The 25,761-nt window shown below is 42.8% G+C and overlaps 1 protein-coding gene across 4 annotated transcripts in view; it reads left to right on the plus strand.

The window, feature by feature from the left end:
• The window catches only part of GRIA3 (glutamate ionotropic receptor AMPA type subunit 3), a 141,620-nt gene that overhangs the window by 99,561 nt on the left and 16,298 nt on the right, over window positions 1-25,761 (plus strand). For 3 of the 4 annotated variants that reach the window (XR_009419473.1, XM_059482699.1, XM_059482701.1), the window contains exons 12-14: window positions 6,883-7,081; window positions 20,995-21,242; window positions 21,798-21,912. Coding sequence is in view for 3 of the 4 variants with exons in the window: in XM_059482699.1 (XP_059338682.1) it covers window positions 6,883-7,081; window positions 20,995-21,242; window positions 21,798-21,912 (562 nt within the window). In the remaining variant the exon portion in view is untranslated. The remainder of the gene's footprint in view (window positions 1-6,882; window positions 7,082-20,994; window positions 21,243-21,797; window positions 21,913-25,761) is intronic. The other variant, XM_059482700.1, reaches the window with a different exon arrangement.

Genomic DNA, 25,761 nt, shown 5'->3' on the forward strand with positions numbered 1-25,761 from the left:
TTTTTGCATTTTATGGTCATTTTCTGATACCATGGTGCATATATGTTACTTTCTCAAATTTCTTTTTAATTCCATGGTGCATATATGTTACTTTCTCAAATTTCTTTTTAATTCCAAATATTTTATTTTGGCATTTCCATTCAATATTCAGCATCCTCATCAAGCCACCATGCTTGCTAACATTTACCTCCAGAGTAAGTAGCATTGCTTATAATGCCATTTATGCATTTCTGCCAAACTTATATTCACCATGTTGAGGCTGTAAAATGCATAGGGTTTTCTGTTTTCAGCAATGCTTGGAGGGCTACCGTGTTTTTGCTGCATATCTCATTTTACGGTCATCTCCTTGGTGCATATAACACATTCTGCTTTGCAAAATAAGATTTATTTTAAAAAGTCACATGCAACAGCACTTTAAAGCATCTCCACTCCCATCAAGGCTCCTGCTAGTCTTTTTACATTCTTTTGAGCCTAATTTCTCCAGTTTTCTTCTGCTTGAACCATCCTTTCATCCTTCTGTTTGCCACCATTTTGCACATATTCATGTCTCCAGATGTACTCTGCTACTGTCCTCTGTGTGTATTGTTATTTCAGTCCAGCCTAATCTGCTGTTCCTCTGTTCAAAGTCAATAATGTCTAATAAGCACTGCCAGTTTCCATAAAGATTTTTCTTATTCGTGAAGATGTTCTTTCTGGATAAGGCTGTAGTAAAGTATGATTTACATTAGTACCAATTTTAACAGAGAGCACTGCTATTAACTATTGTAGAATTATATTTCTTTTTATAGAAGTATTTTAAAAACCAGATTAAAATAGTGAAGCTCCCTCTAATTAAACAATGCATACCACAGATTTTTTTTTTAAATAACATTTATCATGTTTCTGCATTTACACTGGTAAAATACTTTGGTGATATGCTTGTTATAAGCAGTAAAATTATCTAGTTTCTTAGTGATGGAGCAATAATTCTTTTTTGTATGACAATAATTTAATAACCAGTTTCCAGCTATTTTATTTATTAAGAACACTTGCTGAGACAAACAGAATGCACTTTTCCATTTAACAAAATTTCTATTTAGAGGAAGAGAGAGATCTTTTCCCTAAGTACTGACATTCAAAATGCACCTTGTTGATCTCCAGGCTGTCTTTTTCAATACCTGAATAATTGAAAAGGTGCCGGGTTTTCCTGGTCCATATAGCATTAGGAGTCTTGAGTTACCTCACTGAAACAAGTGACAAAATTTCTATGAATTTTCTTGGGAAGGATCGTGATTTTGTCAGTTAGAGTGCAATAATCATCCTATAAATTTGTGTTTGTTAGTGTCCCCAGTTCCTGGTGTCTGGGTGTGCTGTTCCCTGTGCACTGACAGCTGTTGGCCTCCTCCTCCCCCTGTTTGCACTCCCTGTTTCTGCCTTTGCCTCAGACCTGCCCTGACACTCTGCCCCAGTGCTTGCTGTTAAGGGGGATGAGCGGTGATCACATTTAAATTGCTGTTGACCATGTGTGTGCCAATATAAAGGACCGGGAAATAAGCACTGGGACATCACATGGAAAGCTGCAGGCATTTCTGCTAGGGCTGGTTATTGACAGTTAAATAAAAGTGCACAGGATTTCTGGGAAGCTCTCATGTGACTCTTTGGCATGGTCAGCCATTTACCTTATATAACAAGTGGAACACACTGGATTTTTTCAATACAACCACAATAAGTGCCTTGGAAATACCTACAGAAAAAAAGAAGAGAGACAGCAGTATATCTGTTTATTTTATCTGTCCATCAGAAGCTATTAGCTCAGTATTAATATATAGCCCTCATTTGAAGATGTTGTCCACTTATTTTGTTATCTTCCATAATAACATTCCAGGCAGTTATATGCATTGTTATAGGAAAAAAAAGGGAAATTTAATACTTTGGTTTAAATTCAGAAACACTGTTCCTTTGACTGATACGTTGATTTAGGTTGATTAAAATGTCAAATTTCTTTTCTGTGGGACTATTCCCAAGTATTCCATTCTTAATCTGTATCTTTGTAAGGTTACACCATACACAGTACATTGACTATATGAATGTTTCATACTATTTTATTGCCACTAAAAGGGGCTTCATTCTTCCATTGTGAGTTTTGTCTGAATAAATTTCTTATATGAGAGCGTACAGCACTCGTAGAGAGATGCCGACAAGCAGTCTGGAGAGATCACTTTTGTACTTGCTGATAAAGGCTCTTTCAGCTGCATTTGTGTGGAACAGCTGTGACATCTAATGACTAGTTAGATCTATCCTTGGTGAGTATGCTGTGTGGATATTCCAGAGGATATATCCCTATACTCTCCTCTCTGTATTTAATAGGAGTCATCTAAACAGAATCAGAGAGCAGCCAAAGGCTGGGGGCTAGTGCATCCCTTGATGTAATCAACATTTATTTCAGCAGTTTTGTTCTGCTATCAAAGGCTGCTGTGTTTTTTGCATAGTGAGCTAAAGCATTGAAAATTCACTTTTGAGGGATCAAAAGTAGAGTATTAAACTTGCTTTTATGTACGATGCATAGAGCAAATGGAATCAGGAAAAAACACAGCCAAATTTGTAACACTGTTCTGAGCAAAAGTATCTTTGAAATCTCTATGAGAGCATGTATTTTCATTGTGCTCTTTATTCATGTAGAACAAAGAGGCTAGATTAATTAATTGCTGATGGAAAAAGGCAGGGAGGTTATCAAAAACCATCTAGAGGTTGGTCATTTAGAGGGTGTATTTCTAGGTCCCTGCTTTCACAACAGAAGATTCAAGAGACTCCTATTAAAGGCCATGGGAATGTCTTTGTGGGATTTTCACAGTAGCAATGAGAGGGTAACCTGACATTCCTGGAACTCCCATTGCCATTCCTGTGCTGAGCATCTCAAGCCAGTGCTTCAGATGCTGTGTGTGCCTTTCGTGTCCCCGAGGCCGAGGCTGGCTGGGTGTGAGCACAGGGCTGGCCCCAGAGCCTGGGGAACCAGCTGAGCTGTGCTCAGGGGTCCATGGCTCCACACTAGGACAGGTGTTCAGGGTTATTTGTCAGCATAACAACCGTCTTATATTGATCCAAAGAGCCCAATTAAAAATGGAGTAGCGTGAGAAGCTTGTTTTGTATCTGTAATTTAGGAAATCAGATATCTTTTATGGCCTTGAGCAGAAACAAAATGCAAGCTATTTTCATAAATGAAGTTTTGTTTGAATGTATTATATGTATTGTTCTCCTGGAAACTGAATGTGAATTTTAATGTTTATTTTGGTTTTTCTCTTGTTACTAATTTGCTCTCATTTGACTCCATGCTTCCTTTTAAATTTCCTCTCAAGGTATGCGCTCTTCCTATTTACTTGCTTTTGAAATCACCATCTGACTTTGTTTTGACAATTGAGTTATAATCCTGTTGTTCCAGATCTGTGTTGCTCTTCTCATTTGTTAGCACTCTAATTCACTTTAAAATAATGCCATACAATTTGAGGTGATTTGGAAGACTATATTAAGCTAAAGCATTAATTGATTGTTTTTAATTACATTATTATACATTGTACAGGTATGGCTTGCATTAGAAACAGTGGTGCTGGTATTAAAAGCTTGACTGGGTTTTCTATGATTATTATCTGAGTAATAGAAAAACATTTCTGTGGTTCACAGCATAAACCAAACAGCACTCTCTGATTACCGCCCAGTGTACCTGTACTAATCCTTTTTCTCCCTCTACACCAGCCCCTGCAGTGGGTATAAGGAGTCTTCGTTTGAGCAGATGGATGGGGGAAACTGGGGTTCTTTGGTCAAGGAGGCTGCCAGGCCATGCTTGTCCATGTTCTTGTTCTTCATTTCTCTGTCTGTCTTTCCTTCAGTGTCAACTTTGTGGTTTATGTGATTTTTCTTTTGCCTCTTCCCGTGACACCAAGTGACAGCTATGTCAGCCCGCACTGCTCCGTAGTAGCTGCTGTTAAATCCTTCTTTCTGTGCTCCTTGGAAGACTCTGGGAGAAACAACTCTAGTGACATCCAGTTTTCTTTGAAGTGACCTCAGTTCTTCTGAGAACAGCCCTGGTCCCCATCTAGCAAGACTTCTCTCTTGCACATAGGATCTAAAAAGGCCTTTTTTGTCAAGGGATGCCCCCGTTCCCATCTCCTTCTCCCTCTCAGGTGGTCTTTGTGCTGTATCTGTCTGACCTGGTTCATGCAGGTTGCCAGACCTCTGGGATGAGGTATTTTTACCTTTCTCAGTGCTCAGTGTGTAGGATGCTGTCTGAACATGCAGCCTGGCACAAACCTTTTATTGTTGCAGCAATGGGAGCTTGAGGTTTCACTGGTTTGGAAAACACTTATCTTCTGCACATCTCCATCCTAGCAACCCATCTGTCCTACCAACAGAAGGGGCAGCTACCAATGCAACTAAGAGATTTCCTATGGGAAACTGTAGGGAAAATGAACACATACTACTTTATTCCCAATGCTTCCACTGCATTTATCAGAACACCCTGATAAGTTTTTTTTCTTCTCCTTATTTCAAGATCTACCTTAAAGCAAGAGGGCCATGGGAATCTGGAAACTGCAGACAGAGCTTGTCCTGCAGTAGGGAAGTAGATGTTTCATCTGCTGGACCTGCTAGCCAAACCCCTCCTCCATCTGTCTCTGAAATTGTCCACATCACTGCAGGGAGGAGAAGTTCAACTCCAGGTCTTCTCTGAAGATGGAAAGTGTGTAGTGAAGAAAGGAGCTAAAGGAGGATGAATTTCACCTGACACAGCCATCTGAAAGCAATAGACTGTGGTTTTTAGTGAGGCATTTTTGTTCCCTCCGAAGTTATGAGACAGATGGACAATTTTAGATTTATCCCACACTACAGCAAGTGAGATAAATCTCTTTCTGAGGGTGTCAGGCTCTTCTCTCTTTCTCTGCTGGCTCCAAAGGAAGCCTTATGTGACAAGTTCAGCAGGCTGATTTGTAGTTGGAGAAAATTGTGTCAGCCCAAGTAAGAGGGTATCAAGCTTTACCAAATAGCTAAAGCCAAAACCCTACCTGTTAAGGAAGCTGCCCAAAAAGGCCTGCAGCCTTCCCTGAAACCTCACTCACATGAGACCTACAGAGAAAGTAGAGTAAGGTAGATAGATTCCTTGACGGAAGGCATTATTCTGTATTTATATTGCTGCAAATTCCCTTAGCAGCAGCTCAGTAGCCTTGTGTTAGTGAGCACAATGGCTCCACAGCCCAAGCTGAAACTTGGAAGCCTCTTACCCTCTTGGCAGGCCATCAAGACAGGCAAGAAGGCCTCCTCCACTTGTGGGTGATCTGGTGGATGTGTGCCTGAGGAACTCTGAGGAACCAGCCTTCATCTGCCCTCTCAGTAAGAGCTGCTGCTCCTTGGGCAGAAGAGAGTGGAGAACAGTGGTGCTTCACCTTTCCCCACATTCCTCTCACATATTCCAGATTGAGCTCTCTGTTTTTATTGTGTTGTTGATTTTTTTCTTTGTTATGATCTTTAATGTTGGATGGATACATTTTTTAATTTCTTCTTTTTTTTTTTTCTGAATAATTTAATGGCATTTTTTTAAATGGCTCAGGCAGTCTCAGGCTCTGGCCAAGACTGGGCAGTTTACCAGCAAACCCCCCTGTGTAGGTTGGTGGGGGCACATCATGAGACTTTTGGTTTTTGCTTATCTCCATCTGTTGGTAGGACAACTTGTACCCACTGTCTGGGGATGGCACTGAGGGGCTTGAAGGAAACAAATAAACAGGTAAGAGTTTTCTGTTTCTTTTCTTTGCACAAACTGAGGACTACAGCACCCAGCTTCCACAGATGTGTCTGACATTGATTCTTCCTCCATTGGTATCAGTAGAGCTAAGGGAAAACATGAAATATCTTTGTCTCAGCAGTTGAAATGATTCTTGGTCAACATGCTGTATTTGAAGAACAAGCAATGTACATGGCAATGAAATTCCCCACCCAGCTCAGTGATGTGTCACTGCCATCCTTCAGCCCAGATCAAATACTTTGAGGCTGATGTTCAGTTGCTGTAAAGCATTCAGAGCTCTTGCTGACAAGATCCAGACCTTCTGACCATTGGGCATTTTGTCATTACGTGCTTGCAAATGGGCTTTTTCTTAAGTCCTTATGGAATCCCTTTAAAAAAACAAAAACCAAAGACTGCAATTAAAATCTAAACATGGGTTTTTTCTGTTTCCTTCTCTGTTGCTCTGGTGCTTATAAAGCAGGGATATGCTTGACTTGGAACAGTGCAACATGCATATTTTAATTAACATAAAACATAAACCAAACCAGCCTCTCTTCCCACTTCCATATGCAGATTCAGTTTGTAATTCCTGCTAGGATGTGATGAGAGAAGGATACTGGATCACTTTTGGTACATTCTTTTCCATGTTTACTCAGATTCCTTTTTGCAGTTTACTGTATGTTACATTTTGGGAGTGGATGCAGTAAAAAGTGCATTTATGTCCTTTAAGCTGGGCAAAGGGACATAATGCTGGCATATCCCAATATGTCCAGTACAGGGAAAGGTTGGGCACACAGAGACAACAAAAATCTCCTGGGAAAAGCCTTCTCCAACAAAGGATTTTTGGAAGTCAGGAGACCTTGTTTCTCTCCTCAAATTAATTATCTCTTAATTTACTGTTCTTGTTTTCATTGAAAGAATGCAAAAAGAGTTGCACTAGGTAAGACCAGGTAAGACCTGGTAAGGCCAGGTTTTCACTCCTGAGGAGGTTATCAGGAGCTGGCTCACACTCCACCTGTTCACAGATACCTGGAAGATCTGGACAAAAGGGTTGTGCATGTGAATTTCTCCTCAGTGAAGAAAGAAAAAAAATAAAGGATTGTCTTCAAAGCAATTTAATGATGTGTGTTTTTCCATAGATCTCTCTCAGGGCGAATTGTCGGAGGAGTCTGGTGGTTCTTCACTCTCATCATTATCTCTTCCTACACTGCTAATCTCGCTGCCTTCCTTACGGTGGAAAGGATGGTTTCACCCATAGAGAGTGCAGAGGACCTGGCTAAACAAACTGAAATAGCCTATGGCACTTTGGATTCAGGTTCAACCAAAGAATTCTTTAGAGTAAGTCTGTTAAATCTCCTTTAAGTGCCTTGTTTATGTGTTTCTGTTGTTTGATTTTATGCAGCTGTAATAGCCATCCTATGCTTTGTGCAATCAGGACAGGCCTGAGTGCAGATTTTAATATCAAAAGGCATTTTATCAAAAATGGGTGGTTTTGCTTAACCTGAAACATCTCAAGGTGGAAAACCTGACCTCTGCTGTCATGGGAAGAGTTTTGTAACACCAGTTTCAGAGCCTTGGTCTGGTGGGCAATAATGCAGTGATTGGCACAATATTTAGCAGAGAAGACTCTTGCAAGGCGTGATGCTCTTGACCTACTTGCTGTGCGTGCCCAGCTGGCAGCCAGTAATGCCATCCCACGGCGCTGCTCCCTTGCCAGAATGGAGGGGGATGGGAGGCCTCTGTGCTGCTCATTCCTGGTGGAGCATTGATTGCTGCCATTGTTGTGTCTCTAGTGCTCACCAGCATCTGGCTGTGGCTGTATGTGACACTCGGGTAAAAATTTTGTTCCCCAGAACTCTGGTTGTTTTTCACCTTGGTTAGGGAGATGCGGGGTTTGCAACATTTGGGGGTGGGGGCAGGTGCACACTTTTATTTAGGATCATCCTTCCTTCTCCTCTTGCCAAGCCACAGGCTGAACTGCAGACAGTTTGGTGAGAGGCATTAGGAACTCTAAATATGATCTCAGTCCACTTTTATGTCTCTGAAAACGTCATCCTGAAAAGCTCTTATTTCTTTCCAAGGGTGAACTGGAATGCTCAGGCCTTTCAGGGAGCTCTTGGTTCTCTCTCAGCAGTGCCAATCAGATGCCATTCAAACCAACATTTTTTTTGTATAGAAGAGTGGTCAGTGCTGCAGGACTAATTACTGCCTGTCATGCATACTGGCCAGGTGCAAGCAGAGGGAGGAGGGAGACAAAAAAACCCTTGCTGCTGTAGGCTGATGAAATACTGAGGGCTCCTTGTAGAAATACTCAGGGCTCCTTGAATTTACTTAAAATTTCAATGCATGACACAGACATCTGATGTAAACCTGAAAGGGAATGCATAGGTATTTTATGAAGCTTTTGCACTCTGCCTGTAATGTCTTTATATTAAAAGAGATACTCAGTGGTTCTTAATTAACTGTGGTAGCAGGTACATTACAGCAGCTTCTGTTTGTGTTAAAATCCTGTGAGATAAACACTGACCTTGTAAGGGTGACATCAGTGTATAAAAATTTTTGTTCTGCTTAATTATCAACCCAAGGCACTATTATGCCTACAACAACAAGTTGAGTGAACCTGTCAAAAGAGGTAGCACAACTTGTTCAGAAATATTGGTGCTGTTTCTAGTCACTATACTGATCTTAGGGGGAAAAATGCCTTCTTTTGACTATCTTGTTACAGTTCATATAGAAAGTGGAATTGTATGGGGATGTTCCTTCATTTCCTTAATAGTTTGACACAGCAAGCAAACTCCTTCTCACAGAGAGATCAAAGGAATGAGTGTTTCATGTGAAAGGATACAAAGTCTGGTAAATGTAGGAATGCTTTGTTGTGCTGCTAATAATCTTGAGATGAACTGTGTCTTTCTGCTGGTGCTGGGAAAAGCAGGGTTGTAAATGAGCGGATCTGTCAGGAGCTGCCAGCTCCATCAGGCCAGGACAGGAGTTGGATGGGATGGACAAGAGCAGAGCCCCAGCAGTGTGGAGCAAGGCTGAATGGGCCAAGTGGGAAGAAGAATGAGCCCTAAGGGTGCTTCTCTCTCTTTGGCATTCTCAAGGCACACAACATAATTTCAGTTGTATTAACTTTTATAGAGTAATTAATTTGAATAGAGTGATGCATCCATGAAAGTGTTGTAATTAGAGTCTTCTTCAGTTGATTTGAAAAGGGCAAAAGCTTTGCCTTAGAACAAATGCGTGTGTTCACATAACTAGTTTGTTGTACAGTCTTTATTAGTTACTTAATAAGACAGTAAAGGTGTCTGAAACTTCAAATGACTTAGAGGACTCCTGCTTTCTGAGGACCTGCAGCACAGACTGCACCTCTCTGTGTTTTAGGGTGCTTGTTCTCCCTTGGTATCTCTTTGCACTCTGCTACCAAAGTGGAAGTGACAGTGCTCTGAGTTGGAAAAAGCCATGAGTTCTCTTGAGTACAGGGTGATGCTTATCCCCTGTGTAAGGGAAATATCCTGCACCTATTTTCCCCCAGCATTTTCCTAGCTTAAACAGCAGTTAACTGAGTGGCTCGTGATCATTTACTCAGTGAGAAAGGAGTAACTTTTATAGCTTTATAGCCATGGCTTTATAGCTGGGCCATGGCTTCACACAGGAGGTTCAGGACAGTCTCTCCAAGATCCCATTAAGAAGCTTGTATGGTATATCTCTTTCTAAAGCTGTAAGGCTAAAATGTTCCTCAAAGATACTAGCCAGATCCTGATCTTAATCACTGCTGTTGGTCAGTGGAAGGTGCCAGACTGACAGTAGCTGCCTCCTGATGCATTATAAAGGGATAACGTGTAAGTGAGCTTCAGATCCCCACCATCTTGTCTGCATGTGCTAGAAGGAGTTCCTCCAGGCCATGGCTCCCTTCTGCCAGCCCCATTTCCAGACAGCATCACTTTTGAAGGTTTTTTTTTATAGTGTGAATACCTGAAACTGGACTGATACCAGCCTCTCAATTCAGATGAACAGATGGTAATGACTTTGAGCCACTTCAGACCTGGGCAGACTCCAGCTCATGACCTATTTTCCAGTGTTGGCAGTTTCCCTAAGCATGGCAGTGCCTCCTGGGCAGAGGCTGTCCCAGCTATGGGGTTAAGCTGGATACACCACTGCTGCCCAAGGCTTGCACAGCGGCTGCTTTGGCGTGACACCGCTCTCACAGTCCCAGCACTGCTGTCACAATTCCAGCCAGAGCTGGTATTTTATAACAGTTTCACAGCAGACACTGTTTACACTCCTCACTTGTTGGTGATTCTCTGCATAAGGGCATTTGTCCTCCCAGTATATCTAAGATTCAGAGGAACCTTCCTGTATTCTCATGGTTGTTGCTTGTTTCTGCTCAGAAACATCTTACATTTTGCACTAATTAGCTTATAAAGGCATTTAAATGGCAATCAATAGATTACATCAATTCCCTTTTGGCTTTCAAAGGGCACTCATCCATATTGAAAAGAAAGAACCTCTCCTGAGATATTTATTAACACATGGACTCAGATTAAGGACTCCAGAATTCCTCTTTCTCTTTCTTGAAGGTTGGTGAAGGCCTGTATGAGAAAGAAGTTTCAAATCCCTAAGCTACTTTTAAAGGTCTATCTGTTAGAATTAACATCTCCTAATACATTCAATTAAAGTTTCAGCATATCTGAGCAGTTTATCAAATCAATATAATGCCATTTAATCCAAATTTAGCACTGAGCCTAAGTATAATACCACACTCTAATACTTCACCTCCAATATGCATATATTCAAAAGGCATGACCTTTACAATCAATTAGTGATTCTTGTCTAAACTTGGCTGTATTTAAACTTCAGCAGGACATGTTTGTAGACATTTAGAAATATAAATTGCCCTTGAATTTATGGTTGTCTCTTTTAATTGATAGCAGATATCTCTGTTCAGGGGCTTCTGCAAAATACCTTGCCAAGTGTGTGTTTGATCATTGACAAACACAGCTGACCTGCTAGTACACTTCACTAAGAACTTATGTAGTTAATCACTGTTCACAAAATTAAGGAGAGAAGAAGATCTCCAATGAATGTTACTTTATTGTAGAAATTTATCTTTGTATATTTCTCAGCACAAGTTTAAGGATGTCCCCAACCAAACAACTCAGCTACCGAGTGGCTCTCCCATGCCTCAGGTGGAATGAATTGTCCTGAAGTCAGTTCCTGATTTTTCCTCCTGGAAATGTCATTAATTGCCAAACCTGTTGAGAATTTCAGTAGAAAGACCGAAGGTCCTTTGGGCATGATGGTTGTTCCAGCTCTTACAGTTGGTTTTCCTCAAAAAGTGATTCTTCGCAAACCAAATTCAGATGTGAGCCTTTTCTGGACTTTGTCAATACACAAAATATGTATAAACCCACAGTTTTTAAGACACAGGAAGTCATGCTAAGGATGGCCACTTAAGATGTTTCCCATTTTGAGACTATTCTGAAATTAGAATAGTTCATCATGCTCAATAGGGACAGATAGAAAAGCATGAGTTGTGCTGGCAGGAGGCTTTGCATTTCTGGTTGTCCATACTGAGGAGAGGTGCATGCAAACAGCTACCAGAAAAAGCAGTAAGTGGGAAGGAGATTGGTGAGGTATCTCTTGAAAAGAAACTTAAGTACCAAATTGTCAAACTGGTAAAACTAAAGGTAATATAGAAAAAAAATTGTTGGAAAGCAAAGAAAAAAACACCAGGCAGATTAACACCAAAACAGAAAATGAACATTTATCTGAAAGAACAGTAAAAGAGCAAACTCCAAATACTATTGAAATTAAAAGAAAACATTCCTTTAACCCATCGAAAGGATTTAGAAAAACCTTCAGCTAAAATGGGGTAACTCAGACCTCCCCTCCTGTTCCATAGAGCCTTGTGCTGGCCTGTGTGAGGAGAGGCTGTGGTGGCACCAGTGGGTCCCTCCTGGCTCAAAACAGCCAAGTGCCACTTGCCCCCCCAGCTGGCAGCATGCAGAGAGGGTTCCCCATTCAGGTGCCTCTGACAGTGGAGGTGAGGCCAGTGCCAGTCAGGCATCCAAGCAGGAGCACAGCTCCATGGCAGAGCCTCGGGAGAGAGTGAGGAATTATGTCTGTAATGTGTTCAGAAGCACCAGTGTGTTACACCCGTTATGAGTTAAAGAGCTCATTGCTTTCCTCTGATGATAAGGTTGTGTGAAGATGAGAGGGAAATAAATTTCAGCAGTTTAGGCAAGGAGAAGCCTTGGGTTCTACACCCCTGGCTGCCATATGATTTTTATGCATTCTGTGCAATCAAACGATATTGAGATCATCATTAGAGGCCATTAAAAACACCATTGTGAACTCTGTGCACGCAGCACTAAGGGCTTCATCTGTAGTTAAACTCTTTGATTTTTAATTTCAAAATTTATTTTGCTAGTAAAGATGAAGGACTTTTTTTTAGCACTGCAGTCATACAAATACTTTGCTTTTGCCTTAGGATAAAACTATGATTACCAGTTTGGAGGTTTCTGTGCACGTGACATTGAGCTAAACAACACAGTCATCATGACAAATTCCTGACAAAAATATTGAAGTGTGATTTTATTTATGAACATTAAAGAATAGAACATCACAGAAAAGTGGTAGCTTCAAAGATGAGTTTTATAGATCTGAGATATTCAATGTGGCAGTTGTTAATCATAAAAAGTACTGTAGTTTAACTGTTTTTAAACACAGAAGGTGCGAAAATTTTATTCACCTATATATTTTTTCTCTCTTCCCCTGTTTGATATAGGTGGGAGCATGTACAAATATTAAAAGGTGACTGTATGCGTGCAGAGGGATCAGAGCCTCTCCATTGCATTGATGATGGATGGTCTGCTGGTGGGGTTCGTTTATCTCTTGAACCTCCTTTCTGCCACATGGCCAACAGGCAGTTTTAAAGGCAACAGGAAATCAAATGTGACATAATTGCAAAAGAAATGGTTTCCCATGAAGTGATCTAATGTCTTTAGGCCTGTAGATTGGAGAGGGAAATGTATCCTTACAGGAACTAAAATTAACAGCTCATCCATCATCTACTTCTTGGAAAGGAAGCATTTGAATGGAGCTGGGCTTAAGGTGGCTGAACCATTTTACTAATTTCAGCAGGCAAGTCAAGATTTAGCAAAGCTTTCAGTCAACACTTATTAACAAATATTTGAATAAATCTCCCCATTATCTTCAATAACAGATGGCATTTGTCTATAGCTCTTGTGTTTGTGGCTGAGGCTTTCCAGCTCACCTCTGTCTCCATACCACCCAGCAGTCACCTTCTGTAAGAGCAGAGCTGTGGGTTCTGGGGACCAGGTAGTGAGAGGGGCTGCCGCCCATGGGAAGCTGGACGCAGAGGGGCTGCAGCCTGTGGGAAGCCAGACACAGCAGCTCACAGTGGGTTAACGCTGTAACTGTGTCTGTACCACAGAGGGAAGCAGAGAGTGCCTGGGGGGAAAATCACTTGCTGTTTGAATGCTCTACTTTTTGGAGAGAAGCTCTATGATAATGATAATGACATTGCCCAAGACAGCGAGGACCCTGGTTTTTCAAGTCTCTACTACTTTATGTAATGCTGCTGTGTCACATTAGTACATGCTTATTAGAGATTCATTTAAAATACATGGGTGCTGATAAATGACTCACAGCACTGCTACTGTTGCTTTTGCATAATTAGGAAATACGTGAAGGTTTAGAAACTCTAATGATGTGAATATGAAACATCCCCTCTTGCAGTCCACTGGGATTTCTCCATCATTGCCTGTATATTGGCCTTTTCTGTCTGGAGCTGAAAACTCATTAGACCTGACAGTGTTCAGATCATGTGCTGGAAATGCCGTTCTCTGTTAATTTATTACGGGCCAAATCCAGAGCAGGGCTGGTTGTGCTGCTCAGTTGCCCAGACAAGACAACTCTGCTGAATATGTCAGCTGGAAAGATGCCCCTTAGCCTGAAGGCTGACGTAAGCCTCCCTCCAGCCAGCTTGAGCGTGTGCTGCTCCTGCTCCCCGGGCAGACAGACAGACAGGCAGACAGACAGACAGGCTTACCCAGCACAGCTGTCCAGATCCCTGGTGTGTGCCACCCTGTCACCCCCAGCACTGCTTCCCCAGGGCGAGCTCAGCCCGAGCACTGGCTCTGTCCCTGAGTCACAGAGGATTTACAAAGGCAGCTTGTCTCTGGAAAAGACTTTCATTTTAATTCCCAATCAGCATTGCAACAAGGAGGAGTAAAGGCAGCAATAAAGTGAGGAGATGAATACAGTCTGAAGTTCAGTGTTGTGCCAGGAAAGGGCATCTTAAAATCTTGATTTACATTCTGCTGCTCAGACTGTTACTGACATGTCAGCAGCGTCTGGCTGCAGCCGGAGTGACTCTGCTTGTCTGTGCGAGCAGAGCTCGCTGCACAAGAGCTGCCTGTTAAAAAGCAGCTACAGCACATCACCCCCCTGCTGCCAAAGGTCACACTTTGAAAAGGACCATGATATACAGAGAAAAAGTCTCAAAACACACCTCCTGAAATGCTGTAGTATTTCTGTAAGACACTTCCTTTAGTAATCAGGCCACTGTCTGTGTCAGGTGTGGAAAAACTAATGATGCTGAAGCCTGGAAGGGCTTTATTAGGCTGCTTCCCCATCTGTTTGGGTGGGCAGCACTGCTGTGGACTGTCCTTCCCCACCATCACCACCTCCACCAGCCTCCTGCTGGACCCCCCACCCCTCAGCCCCATGCAGAGTAGTCTGCATCTTGGCATAGAGGATTCTAGAGAAAAGCAGCAGCCCAGGGGTTTGCAGGCCTGGTCCTTCTGCTCTCTGGGCTTCGTTTGCCCCAACTGGGAAAGAAAAATGCCATTTCTAAAGCCTAAGTTATCATTTGAGCAATAAACCAACATGACAATGTCTACCATCATATGCTTGGCTGTAAAATATTATCAAGTCACCAGGCCACCCTTTCTTTTACATGTGTGCATGCACTCTCAAAGATTTGTGTGCTCCTACAAACATACAGACTCGTTTATATGTGGATGCTTCAACCTCGCTTTTCTGTAGCATCCCACAAATTCATAAACTGTGGGTAGAGATTGGTGGACTTGGGGTTTGGCCTTGCTGGAAGAGAAATGCCCTGACCTACTTTCTTCTGCCGAGAATGTAATAAAAGCAAGAGGTTCATGTAATGATGGGATTGATTTTTCTGTCCATATAGGTAAGTAAATTGCTGGCATCACAAGTTATCTGTGGCTAAAAGCTGTGACATTGATCTATTAGACTCTGCCCTATGACCTTCAGTAAATGGCATCTCTGCTTTCATGTCCTCTCTGGGGAAAGGGGACTAATGGTGCCCTCTGGCCTTCAGGAGACCTATTTTTACCTTCTCAGTAAAGAGCTTGGAAATCTCAGGCAGAGGGACCTTAATAATAATATTTATCGTGTTCTTTTGTAGCATCATCATTAGGCTGGCCTCCATGTGCTCCAGGGCTGAGATTAGGCTGAGGGCTCCCACCAGTGTCCCTCACTCCCCCCAGAGGCAGCTCTGCCAGGGATGACTCAACATGAGGCTTAGAGGGAGTGGATAGGCACCAAACCAAAGCCAAATCCAAACAGCAAACACAGTGGTGCCACTCCATTGCAATTTGCCATAGTAGAAGTTCAGTTAAGCCACTGCCTAAACCCTGTGGATATCAGTGGGGCCCAAGCCAGGCAGCAGCAGCAGCAGTACCAAGGCTGTCTCTTGGCAGATTTTTCATTCCTGTTTTGTAGCTTGCTTTTAAATGGTTCATAAGCTCCTGGACTCATTAACTGCTGCAGAAGAGCTAATTGCACACGTGGAGGACAAGCAATGAGTGATGGTAATGAAGCTATGGTTCACACTTAACTGCCCAAGTTCATTCCAGTGAGGTGTGCCTCCATACAAAGCGAGGTGTGATCTGTAGAAAGGCAGCATGTATTATTCACATTAAATACCTGCACTGATTTTAGTATGGACCGTTGTGTTTTGTATCAGCAACATCTGTCTGACTTAAGGGCTGTAAATCTCCCGTGTTAGGGAGCTATAATGTGGTCATAGGGCCCATGCAGCAGAGGGGAGTGGTAAGTCTGCTGCTCCAGGACCTTTATTGATGTTTCTGCTTACCTTTATGTGTGTGCTGCAGTCTGGATGCTCCACATGCTTTTTTATTTTGCTACACTTTGTTTATCACTCTTAGTTTTGAAGGCAGAGGTAAAAAAATCAGTACTACCTGAAATTTCTTGAAGTATAAAACAGAGTTATACAGTTATAGAATATATAACTGGATTTTTAAAATAGCATTTATTTGATTATATGCGGATTATGACTGGATGATCAACAGCTCTCACCTATAGGAGAGCAATTTGAGCTTGACTGCTGGGAAATCACTTCCTAGTCCCTGTCATAAGAAATTAAGGACCATTTTAGTAATTTTTAATAAAACATCCCAACAGGGTGCACAAGGAGACATTTTGAAGAAGACCTTCAAGTTGTGGAGGAGGTGGTAGGGAGAGCTGAATGTTCTAAAATAGATAAAGGGCATCTCTCTAACATTCTTTAACTAGAAAGGAGCAGCCTTGCTTCCTTCAAATACAGCAACTTCACCCCTACTCAGTAGTGGAGGAGGTGACACAATGTCACTTTTAGCAGAAGTGTGAGACAGATGTCTGCAGAGGGGGAAGGGAATTCAGTCGTTGGGAGAAGGCTTCATATTTAGAGCTAAATTTAACCAGTGTCAAGGAATTGTCCAAGGTGTGCTGGGGTCTGCTAGGTATCTCTAGGTGATTTAGGATGTACAAAAGTGAAACCAAGGCATCAGGTCTAGCCCAGCTGGAGCTACATTTGTAGATGCTGGATTGAAGAAATAGCTACAACTGAGAGGCACATGTGCCTCCTTCCCTTGCCTGTATCACTCACCCAGCCCTGACTGGCCATGCTTTGGGATGCTACCACACACTCTGGCTGATTTTTCATTTCACTGCTGGAGTCAACCACACAGCAAAACTAGGAGAATTAGAATGAAAGACAGTGTTAAAATTGTGCACTGATGGAATTGGCATCTTCTTTTCAAATGAATGCATTGCTGCCCAGAAGAAATGTGTATTTAGGTGCTCATTAGTAACGGGCCAAGTGAAGTGAGTCCTTGGTACGAGAGCTGCTGGCTCTGCTGACATGGAAGGGAGCTGCCTGCACCCTTGGCTGGGGTGTTTGTGGCTTATATTTCTGCATAAACATATCCAAATCAAGAAAAAAAAAAAGCCAGCATTATTGACAAAGCAAAGGCCAGTTCTATTTATATCTGCAGTAAGCCTGCAATAATGAAGACGCTTTAATGTGTCTCAGGGCCTAGATGAAACACTGAAAATGTTGCTTTTAAGAAAAAAATTATAATAATATCCCCTTGAAATCCCAAGGAAATGTGTGTGGTGGACTTGTGGAGAGCAATATCAAAGAAATAGGAGTTGCAGAGCATAGGGAGTTAATACAGTTATGGGCTTTGAATTGGCTTAAATCTTTGCTTTTAAGGTTTTTTTTTTTTTTCGTAAGGATCTCTTTAAAAGTAACACTTTATTGACAGAGAGAATGTTTTACTGCCACTGAACTCTAGCAACAGTGCAGATCTGTCAGACCTTGCCTTACTTAGGAGTGTAAATCCTTTCTCTGTGGTTGCTTCTGCTGTCTGGCCCCTTTTATGGGTGTCAGACTCCTAGGGGGGCTGGGAGAGGCAGTGTGAATGTCTGCAGAGGAGGACAGATGGGTAAGAATGTTCTTTCAACACAGAATTTGGAACTTTATAGTTAGGAAAGACATTTTTCTTTTCTGAAAGTCTTTTAGGGGCTTCTGGGGTGGTTGGGTTTTGTGGAGGCAATTGGAAAAAATATTTACTAAAATATTTTTCTGTCATTTCATCCTGTTGCATCTTTGACCAGCTTTAATCAACTGGTTGTTTCATGGCATTGAGCAGGTTTAAAATACGGCTCTAGGAGCAGAAAATGCCTTTGGGCATTGCTGAGCAGGTGTCACTGCTCTTCTGGTGTCACTGTCCCTTTCTCCAAGCAGCCTCATCATAGGTAATTAATTAAACTTATTAGGAATTTGGGTGAATGGCTGCAAAAATCATCACTAACCAAGCAGGACTCAATGGCCAGAGCCCATCACATCCCTGGTTCTCTCTCTCAGGACCCCTGAGATCCTCAGCCAGACTGTGCTCCAAAACCAATACATGCTTGATGCATTTTAGATTAACCTTTCCCAGTCAACACATGCTTTGTTTGTTTCTAGCTTGAATTTTTGTCTACTTCTACCAGATCAGATTGCTATTCTTATTTAGTTAATTTGATGATAACAAGATATTATGAAAATCCTACTTGGCAAAAGAAGAGGTGGACAATGACCATGTAGAAATGGGAACTGATTTTTAACTACATCATCCAGAAGAGTTAAATGAAGGCAACAGACTATAAAGCTTAGGCTATTTGTTGAAGTTGAAAAGAGATCAGGTTTTCAGTTGTAGAATTTGGTTTTCTGAAGCATGAATGATGATTTTCACCCTTTGCCCTTGGAGCAGGGAACATGCTTTGTGGACCATGTGCAGCCCTGTGCATGCTGTTGGCACTCAGAGATAACTGGGATTATTAACAGTGCACAGATGTACTGGCCATTGCTTTCAGGTAGTCAGGCCAGGTGGAAAGAGTATGAAAGAACTTATGACAGACAGGTATTCACATGTGAGTTAAAAGATTGAAAGGAAAAGAAATTCTGGTTTATCTGGGTAATTAAAGGCACACTCTGCAGAGGAAAACAAGCAAAAGCATACGTAGAGCGTGCCCAATTTGGAAGGCACACGAGATCCGCTTGCTGAGAGGTATAAAGAGTAAAGATGGTTTTCTACCTTCCTTTTGTCCCTTGGGTGCCTGTTTGCAAATATAAATGGCCAGGTGTGTTTGTATTATTTATGTTAAAAGAAGATGAAGGTTGTAAGGCAGAGAACCTTGAAACTAAGACACGCCAGGATTGCCACTGCTCCTGCAGTCTCTGTGTTGGCCGTCCAGGCTGTTTTATGTTCCCTTCGTGCCCAAGAGAGCTGCACAAGAAGGGCTGGCAGGCTGGCCAGGGGCAGTGCCTGGGACACTGCCTGCGCTGCCACCTGCATAGGTACAGAGCTGTCATCTGCTCTGCTGCCCACAGGGCACAGGGAGACACCACTTCTGGTATCCCTGGAATCCCCACAGCCCCTCTGGCAGGTTCCTGGGAGCCATGCAGTGCCCTGGGCAGCTCCCAGCAGGGCAGGAGATGAGGAAATGCCCACATCCATTAAGTGGGTTGTTGGAAAAGCAGGAGCACCAAGTCAGTGTGCTCGCAGAGGGCACCTTGAGCAGGCAGTGATTATCAGGGTGTGGCTATCAGGATGTTCTGGCTGCCAGCCCATGGGAGCCTGGCCCTGAGCCCCAGTGAGATTCCCTTCTTGGGCAGGATCCATGGTCCTGCAGTCAGCTGAGGCTTAGCACTCCCTGCAGGGGCTGAGCTATCACATTCAACTCTCAAATTCAGAGCCACCGTCCTCATCTCAGGCTATTCAGTGTTTAGTGTTGCAGGGGAAGGTCAGGAAAATCCAGATTCCTTCTTTCAGCTGGGTAAGGACCATTTCAGACCCCAGTTACATCCCTCTTTGTCCTGATGCTGGGCAAACACAGCTGTACAGCCCCTCTTTAGTTAAGAGGTGCTCTCTCTGACTTGTTTTTCACCCAGCCACCACCCAGCCAGCCCCTCTTGATTGTTTTCTCTCTGATTTCCTGTCGTCAGATGGGCTGATTCTAATTGGTTTGCATTTTCAGTTGTTTTTCAGTTCATCAGGAAGGATGAAATAAAGTGCTCCCCTCCATGCTCCTCTCTATCCACTGTAGCAGCACCAGCTGAGCAAGTTAATCTGAGGAGCAGTGCAGGCAGGGCTTACTCCCTGTGAAGTGTTTGGAGGCTGGTTGTTAAGCATTACATTATTCAAAATGCATTAAATTGTCCTGGATGAGGAGGAAGCATGTCTTGATCATCAAGCTGATGGACATTAGCAGTCTTCCACCACAAGGTTGCTAAATTTGAACTAGATTTAGCTACTGCCTCCTTCATTCCTATTCTGCAGGGAAAGCTGTGGACAGGGAACTGGCAAGGAATATGAGGCATAAATTCAGGGTACCCACAACTTGGACTGAAAGCCTTATATAAATCTTTGGGATTTCTAGACTTTGGAGAAATGCAGTTTGCATTACTGCTTTGCATTACTGCTTTCTGTTGACCAAGCAGGAAAGTTTAACTGGTAGTCCAGGATACAAATTCTTGACAGTCTGGAGGTGGCTTTGAGATCTGAGGGTGGCTTCAATGTTACTGGTGGGGAAGAGTGAGAAGGGGAAGTAACACATTCCTCAACATTTCAAGGTTTACAAAGCTTGTATGCTGAGCTAGAGGCTGTTAGGTTTTGCTCAGTCTCAGAACAGGCAAATCAGGAAAAAATATAGATGGGTGACAGGCAGTTAACCAGTGATTTTTTTAGCTTATTGCTAATATTTGTATTTGCTGTCTTTTAGGAAAATGGGAAAACAAATTTTGAATATTTGACTATTGATTCATAAAACATTTTGTAATTACTGTTTATATCCCTTGTTTGAGCATCTCTGTTGGCAGCCACTAGAATGTCATGGTCTCCTATATCAGAGACCTGCCATTGCCCTGTGAAAAGCACACTCCTGCCTTGCTGAAAACTTGTAATAGGCAACTGCCAGCCCTTCCTAGCTGCAATTAGTGTAAAAAAAAAACAATGCTGAAGATTTGTGTGAAGAGGGAGAGGCTCCTTTGGCATCTGTTGGCCAAGATGGATGAGCTGGGATTTCTCATCCTCCCTCTGCTTCAGTAGCAGAGCAGCACACGGGTAGGTAAACCCAGCACAGAACAGGCTGAGGCTGGGATAGGCACACACCGTTGCTCATTCTGAGGCTGCCAGTTACTCAGCAATGAGTAAATAAATGTCTGAGATTTGCTTCTCCCTCCCCAAACATTTTGTCTTTTGGTCTTTGTTTAGGGGGCAATGTATCTCTCTCCAAGCTACCTTGACTTCTTTGATCTGTTAGCCCTAATCAGCTACAGGGTGTCATTTTACCTCCAAGCCAGCTAAGCCCAAGGAGCTCAGTCTTGCCAACATGACTCTTCATTTCCCTCCTTTCATCTCTCCCAGAGGTCAAAAATAGCTGTCTATGAGAAAATGTGGTCGTACATGAAGTCGGCAGAGCCCTCGGTGTTCACCAAGACGACGGCGGACGGGGTGGCCAGGGTGAGGAAGTCCAAGGGCAAGTTTGCCTTCCTGCTGGAGTCCACGATGAACGAGTACATCGAGCAGCGCAAGCCCTGCGACACCATGAAAGTTGGAGGCAACCTGGATTCCAAGGGCTATGGTGTAGCAACCCCCAAAGGCTCAGCATTAAGGTGGGTGGAATAATATAACAATATCCATGTTGTTATAGTATTCCACCTACCCTGATGTATTGTGTTGTCATTTTCTTTCTTGTGGATTTTGAGGTAACTTAAAAGTTTAAAATCTTCAATATTCCATGGAGTTAAATAAGACGGTAAATTATGGTTTCATTTATTTAATGCATCCATTTTTTGTGTTCTCTTCGTGTTGTCCTCTCTGATTGTTTGTTGCTGTTTTAATTTTACAGTTCAATGGCTTTTTCAATTTAAATGGTAAAAGCCAAGTTAACCTGCCATATGTGACGAATGTTAACTGCATGATGTGGTGTTGTTACTTTTTTTCTCAAAGACGATTTCCCCATCCCGCACACTTCAGTTTTGAGCAAATGTTATCCTCCATGCCACCTTCCAATATTTAACCCTGTATTTGCTGTACAGACATTTTGATAGCTCCACGTTCTGTGAAATTTTAGCCAATTTGTCCTCTTGTGCTCCTTTTTTTATACGTTACGATTATCCTAAGCATTTGTGCATTTTTTCTTACAAGTTATGTTTTATCGTTTCAAGAAATGCTGTTAACCTGGCAGTATTAAAACTGAATGAGCAAGGCCTCTTGGACAAATTGAAAAACAAATGGTGGTACGACAAAGGAGAGTGCGGCAGCGGGGGAGGTGACTCCAAGGTCAGCCTCAATGTCACCACAATCGGGTACCTTAGCAAAGAGTAATCGGCAAGGCTGTTATTTTGCTTCTCAAGAAAAAAAAACTCAAAAAGAAAGCAGATGAAAATTATTTCACTAATTCTGGTGGGGAAAAATACCTCTGATTTCTTGTTCAGTAGCTCTTTCAAAGAAACAGTCTTATTTAATATCATCAGCGGGTTTGTTCGAGCTTGGAAACCTTATTTAACTAACAGATAGAAAGCCTAGTGTTGGTGAGACCTATGCAAAGTAAGTCAGTGAGGTAATTGTACAAGAAACTGGTGATCATCTCTGGTCACTGTCCCAACCCTTGAGAGCAAGGGTTTATGAGACTTTTTTTTGCCAGGACCAGCTGTGCCAGCACAGACCTGGGTGAAAGAACTCCTCTTTCCTTTGGCCTTTTGGGAAGGTTTTGGAAATGTTGCCTGGAGCATTCAGATGTCACCTTTTGTACAGCAGTGATCAGTCTTCTGCACACTCCTGTGCAGGAGCCCTGAGTCTGTGTTTGACATGCCTTTGATCCTGATGTGGACTCAAATCTGGCTCTGGTGGCAGTCGTGGCAGCCTTATCACTGCCTTCTGCTGAGCTGAGGCTTCCCCCAGCCTTCCCGGGCAGCCTGTACTGCACCTTCACAAAGTTACTTCAGTGAGCTCATGTATTGCAAATGTTAACTAGTGTGCTTTCCTCCTGCCAGCTTTGCCCTGTAGGACTGGCAATCCTTTTCTGCAGTCTTTAACCCAGTGAGAATAAGCTATAGCTAGAGTTGGCTGGGTGTTGTTGGTCACTGTGGGTGCAAGAATTACCAAGAAAATTAATTTAAATGACATTGTTATACTGAAAAGTATTGAAATTCATTTTTATAGTGACACTCTCCTACATCTAGTAAAACCACATCTTTAGGGAGCAATAACTCCTAATCTCTGCAATAAAAATGCTTCAGATTTGGTCCAAAATCAATAATAACAGTAAACTGCAGTTTCGGACAATTACTGCAAATTACTGCTACAATCTATTCATAAGAGTTGCATACAGTTGGCTATATAGGAAATTGCTCAGCTCGTCATGTCTACTGCTAGCAAAAGCCACTGTGTAATATTAAAGGAAGGAAAAGCTCTTGAATTTGGATTGATTCAGTAGCTGGAGGTCTGCAGTGCTCAGCAGCAGCCTGAAGATGAGCACAAGCTTTTTTATGCTTTTTAGCTCTGCTGCTCATCCTTCACAAAACATTTTTATATGTCATATTTGCCAGTATATTAAATGTTTAATATCCTCCTGGGATCCAGCACCTCATTGTCTAATGCTGCCTCCCTGAAAAAAAACTCTTCATACAAACCAGCTTCAGTGAACTTCATTGCTTCAAGTTCATTGAATTAAACCCAGCCAATAACACTTACAGCCCTAAGGAAACTAAAGAGAGCTTTTTAAATGGCTACAGTTAGGGCAGGGCCATCCTTCTATTTTTGCTTGTGCTGGAAGATGTTTTACAAAGAACAATGCTATTTGGCAGGCCCTTGGCCTGGTCAGGCAATGTTGAGGGAGTGGAGTCTGGGGTAACCTCAGTTGGAACCCAGAGAAGAGGGAAGGGGAGCAAACACAATAATGTGTGTTTTGCTGGTTTAGTCCCAAGTGATGTCTGTCTGCAGTTTGTTGTAGCACGCTGTGGTGAAGGACTTTGAGCTATAGGTGAGGGGTTTGAGCTATAGTCACCAGCTCTTGGGGCACAGCTCAGCTGGCAGAAGTCCCCAAAGAGGAGAACATGGGAGGTAGAAGACCTCCCGCAGAAGACAAAGCTAAGGGAGGTGGGGAAGGGGTTAAGTGGCTGTTTCTAGAGGTGTGGTAAATCAAAGGGCTTTTTTGTCACAAAGTGACTCTTCTTTTGAGGTAGTTCTGTAGGCCCTGAGCCCTGCACACTGCAGTGTGGCTCCGTGGCAGCAGACAGGCAGAGCCTTCGCAGCACATCCCCATCACTGGCCAGGCCCTGCCCCAGCCCAGCAGGAGCCCCACTGCCCTCTCAGGAAAGATGAGTTCTGGTGCTGCCCCTTGTGCACTGCAGCTCCAAGAGTCTTGCTGGCCTCTCTCTCCTCACTGTCCTCCCACCAGAAGTTGCCCCCATCATCTCATCCCATCTCTCCAGTTAATTGTTTATATGAGCACAACTTCATTTGTAGGTCATTCAGAGGAGTCGCTGCAAACTGTTATTTTTTTCCCTTTTACCTTAAAGGAGGTGGCAGCTGGGGGAATGAGGATGGGGTGGGGCAGGTGCCTGAGGTGCAGATACAGACCTTGCCCTCCATTGCTCACTCGGGGCAGCTCTCTCTACTGGCTGAGCTGACAGACTCCTCTCTCAGCTTCCCCAGTAGAGACCCGGGCTTGGGAAATCGCTGCCCCCAGTTGGCAATCAGCCACTTCTTGCCTCCTGGCAGTGGGCTGCGCAATGGGTTGTGTGTAGATGTGAGTCATGGCAGACTGCTGGTGCCGGTTTCTTAAGCTGAGTTCCTCTGTGACTGATACTTTAGCTCTTGCTGAAGGCCAGAGGTGAGTATGAGCCTGTTTGCTTGTGCCAGTGCCATCGTTGTACTGCAAAGGACCCGGCCGCCCTCCCTGCTCGTGCTCCCTGCGCTCTGGCATGCGGTGTGCCCGTGCTCCGAGAGGAATCCTTCTGAGTTGTGAGTTTGTCTCGTTACCGTATCTCACCACCTCTGGAAAATTAAACAGTGACTTCCATTTTCACAAGGATTTTTGGGTCTTGCAGTGGGAAAAACGAAAGGTATTCAATTGGCTTTCTGCAGACTTTGAATCTCTTGGTTTACATAGTGCAAGGTTAGGCCTGTGGGCATTCCATGCTCCTGGGGTTCACTTGTAATTCAAGACTTAAGAGATTGTGCCATTTTAATGAGTTTATTTTAAAGGCCTCAGCTGATATGTGTCTTGTTTTCAGTGCTAGCAGTCTGTGCCAGTGCTTGTGTGTGCAGAGGGTGCCAGTGTTGGTACTGTCCTGGCAAAGGCAATGACCCAATTTCAGTAGTGGTCCTTATTTAACAAGTCTGAACGGGAATATGCTCCATCCGTACATAATTTCTCTGGGATGCATGTCAATACATGTGGGCTGACTTGGCTGATGCAGACGTTCTGGTACGTGCATCAAAACTCATTCACTTAGCTCTCCTAAATGAGCTTGAATTTAGTTTCATGGCAAAATTATCCTCTCTTCAAATGCTCTTATACATGCAAACTGAAAGTTCTCAATCATGAGAGAATACAAAATAGCAGTTGTAAAAAAAAACATATTCCAGAAAATATGTTGCAGTGTATTACAAGTTTGGAAACTAATTATTTTGTTTATTATACAGTCCTATAATCTTGGAGCTGAGTTATGGCTGAATAGGGATTTAACAAGAATTAGACAAAAGGGGATGCAGATGGCGGTCACAGCCTGAGTGACTTAAGTGAAACTAATTATTCAGTTGCACAGGAACAATTTCCTGCTAAGATAAATTTCCATAGTTCTGCTGTTGATAAATTTCTTGTATTCTTATACCTTCATGGTAACATTTAATGACAACCAATGTGGAAGGAGAATGTTTGAATGCAGCTTCTCATCAACTTTACCTGCCAAGATTCCCTGCTACTTATTTGACTTAATTTCTTTAATATATTCTTTTTTAGGCTGATACCTCTTTTGGACTACACCAGAGAAATGACATGCAATGTAAATTATTTCATTTTCCAATTGTTTCTTTTTAATCAGAGAATTACTTTTCCAGTTTGCTAGTTGAGTTCTGCCCTCAGAGCTGTGCTCCATACAATATTCCATTCCCAAGACCTTCAGA

Source organism: Ammospiza nelsoni, chromosome 15 (genome assembly GCF_027579445.1).
Source record: "Ammospiza nelsoni isolate bAmmNel1 chromosome 15, bAmmNel1.pri, whole genome shotgun sequence".
In the NCBI taxonomy this organism is placed as follows: Eukaryota; Metazoa; Chordata; class Aves; order Passeriformes; family Passerellidae; genus Ammospiza; species Ammospiza nelsoni.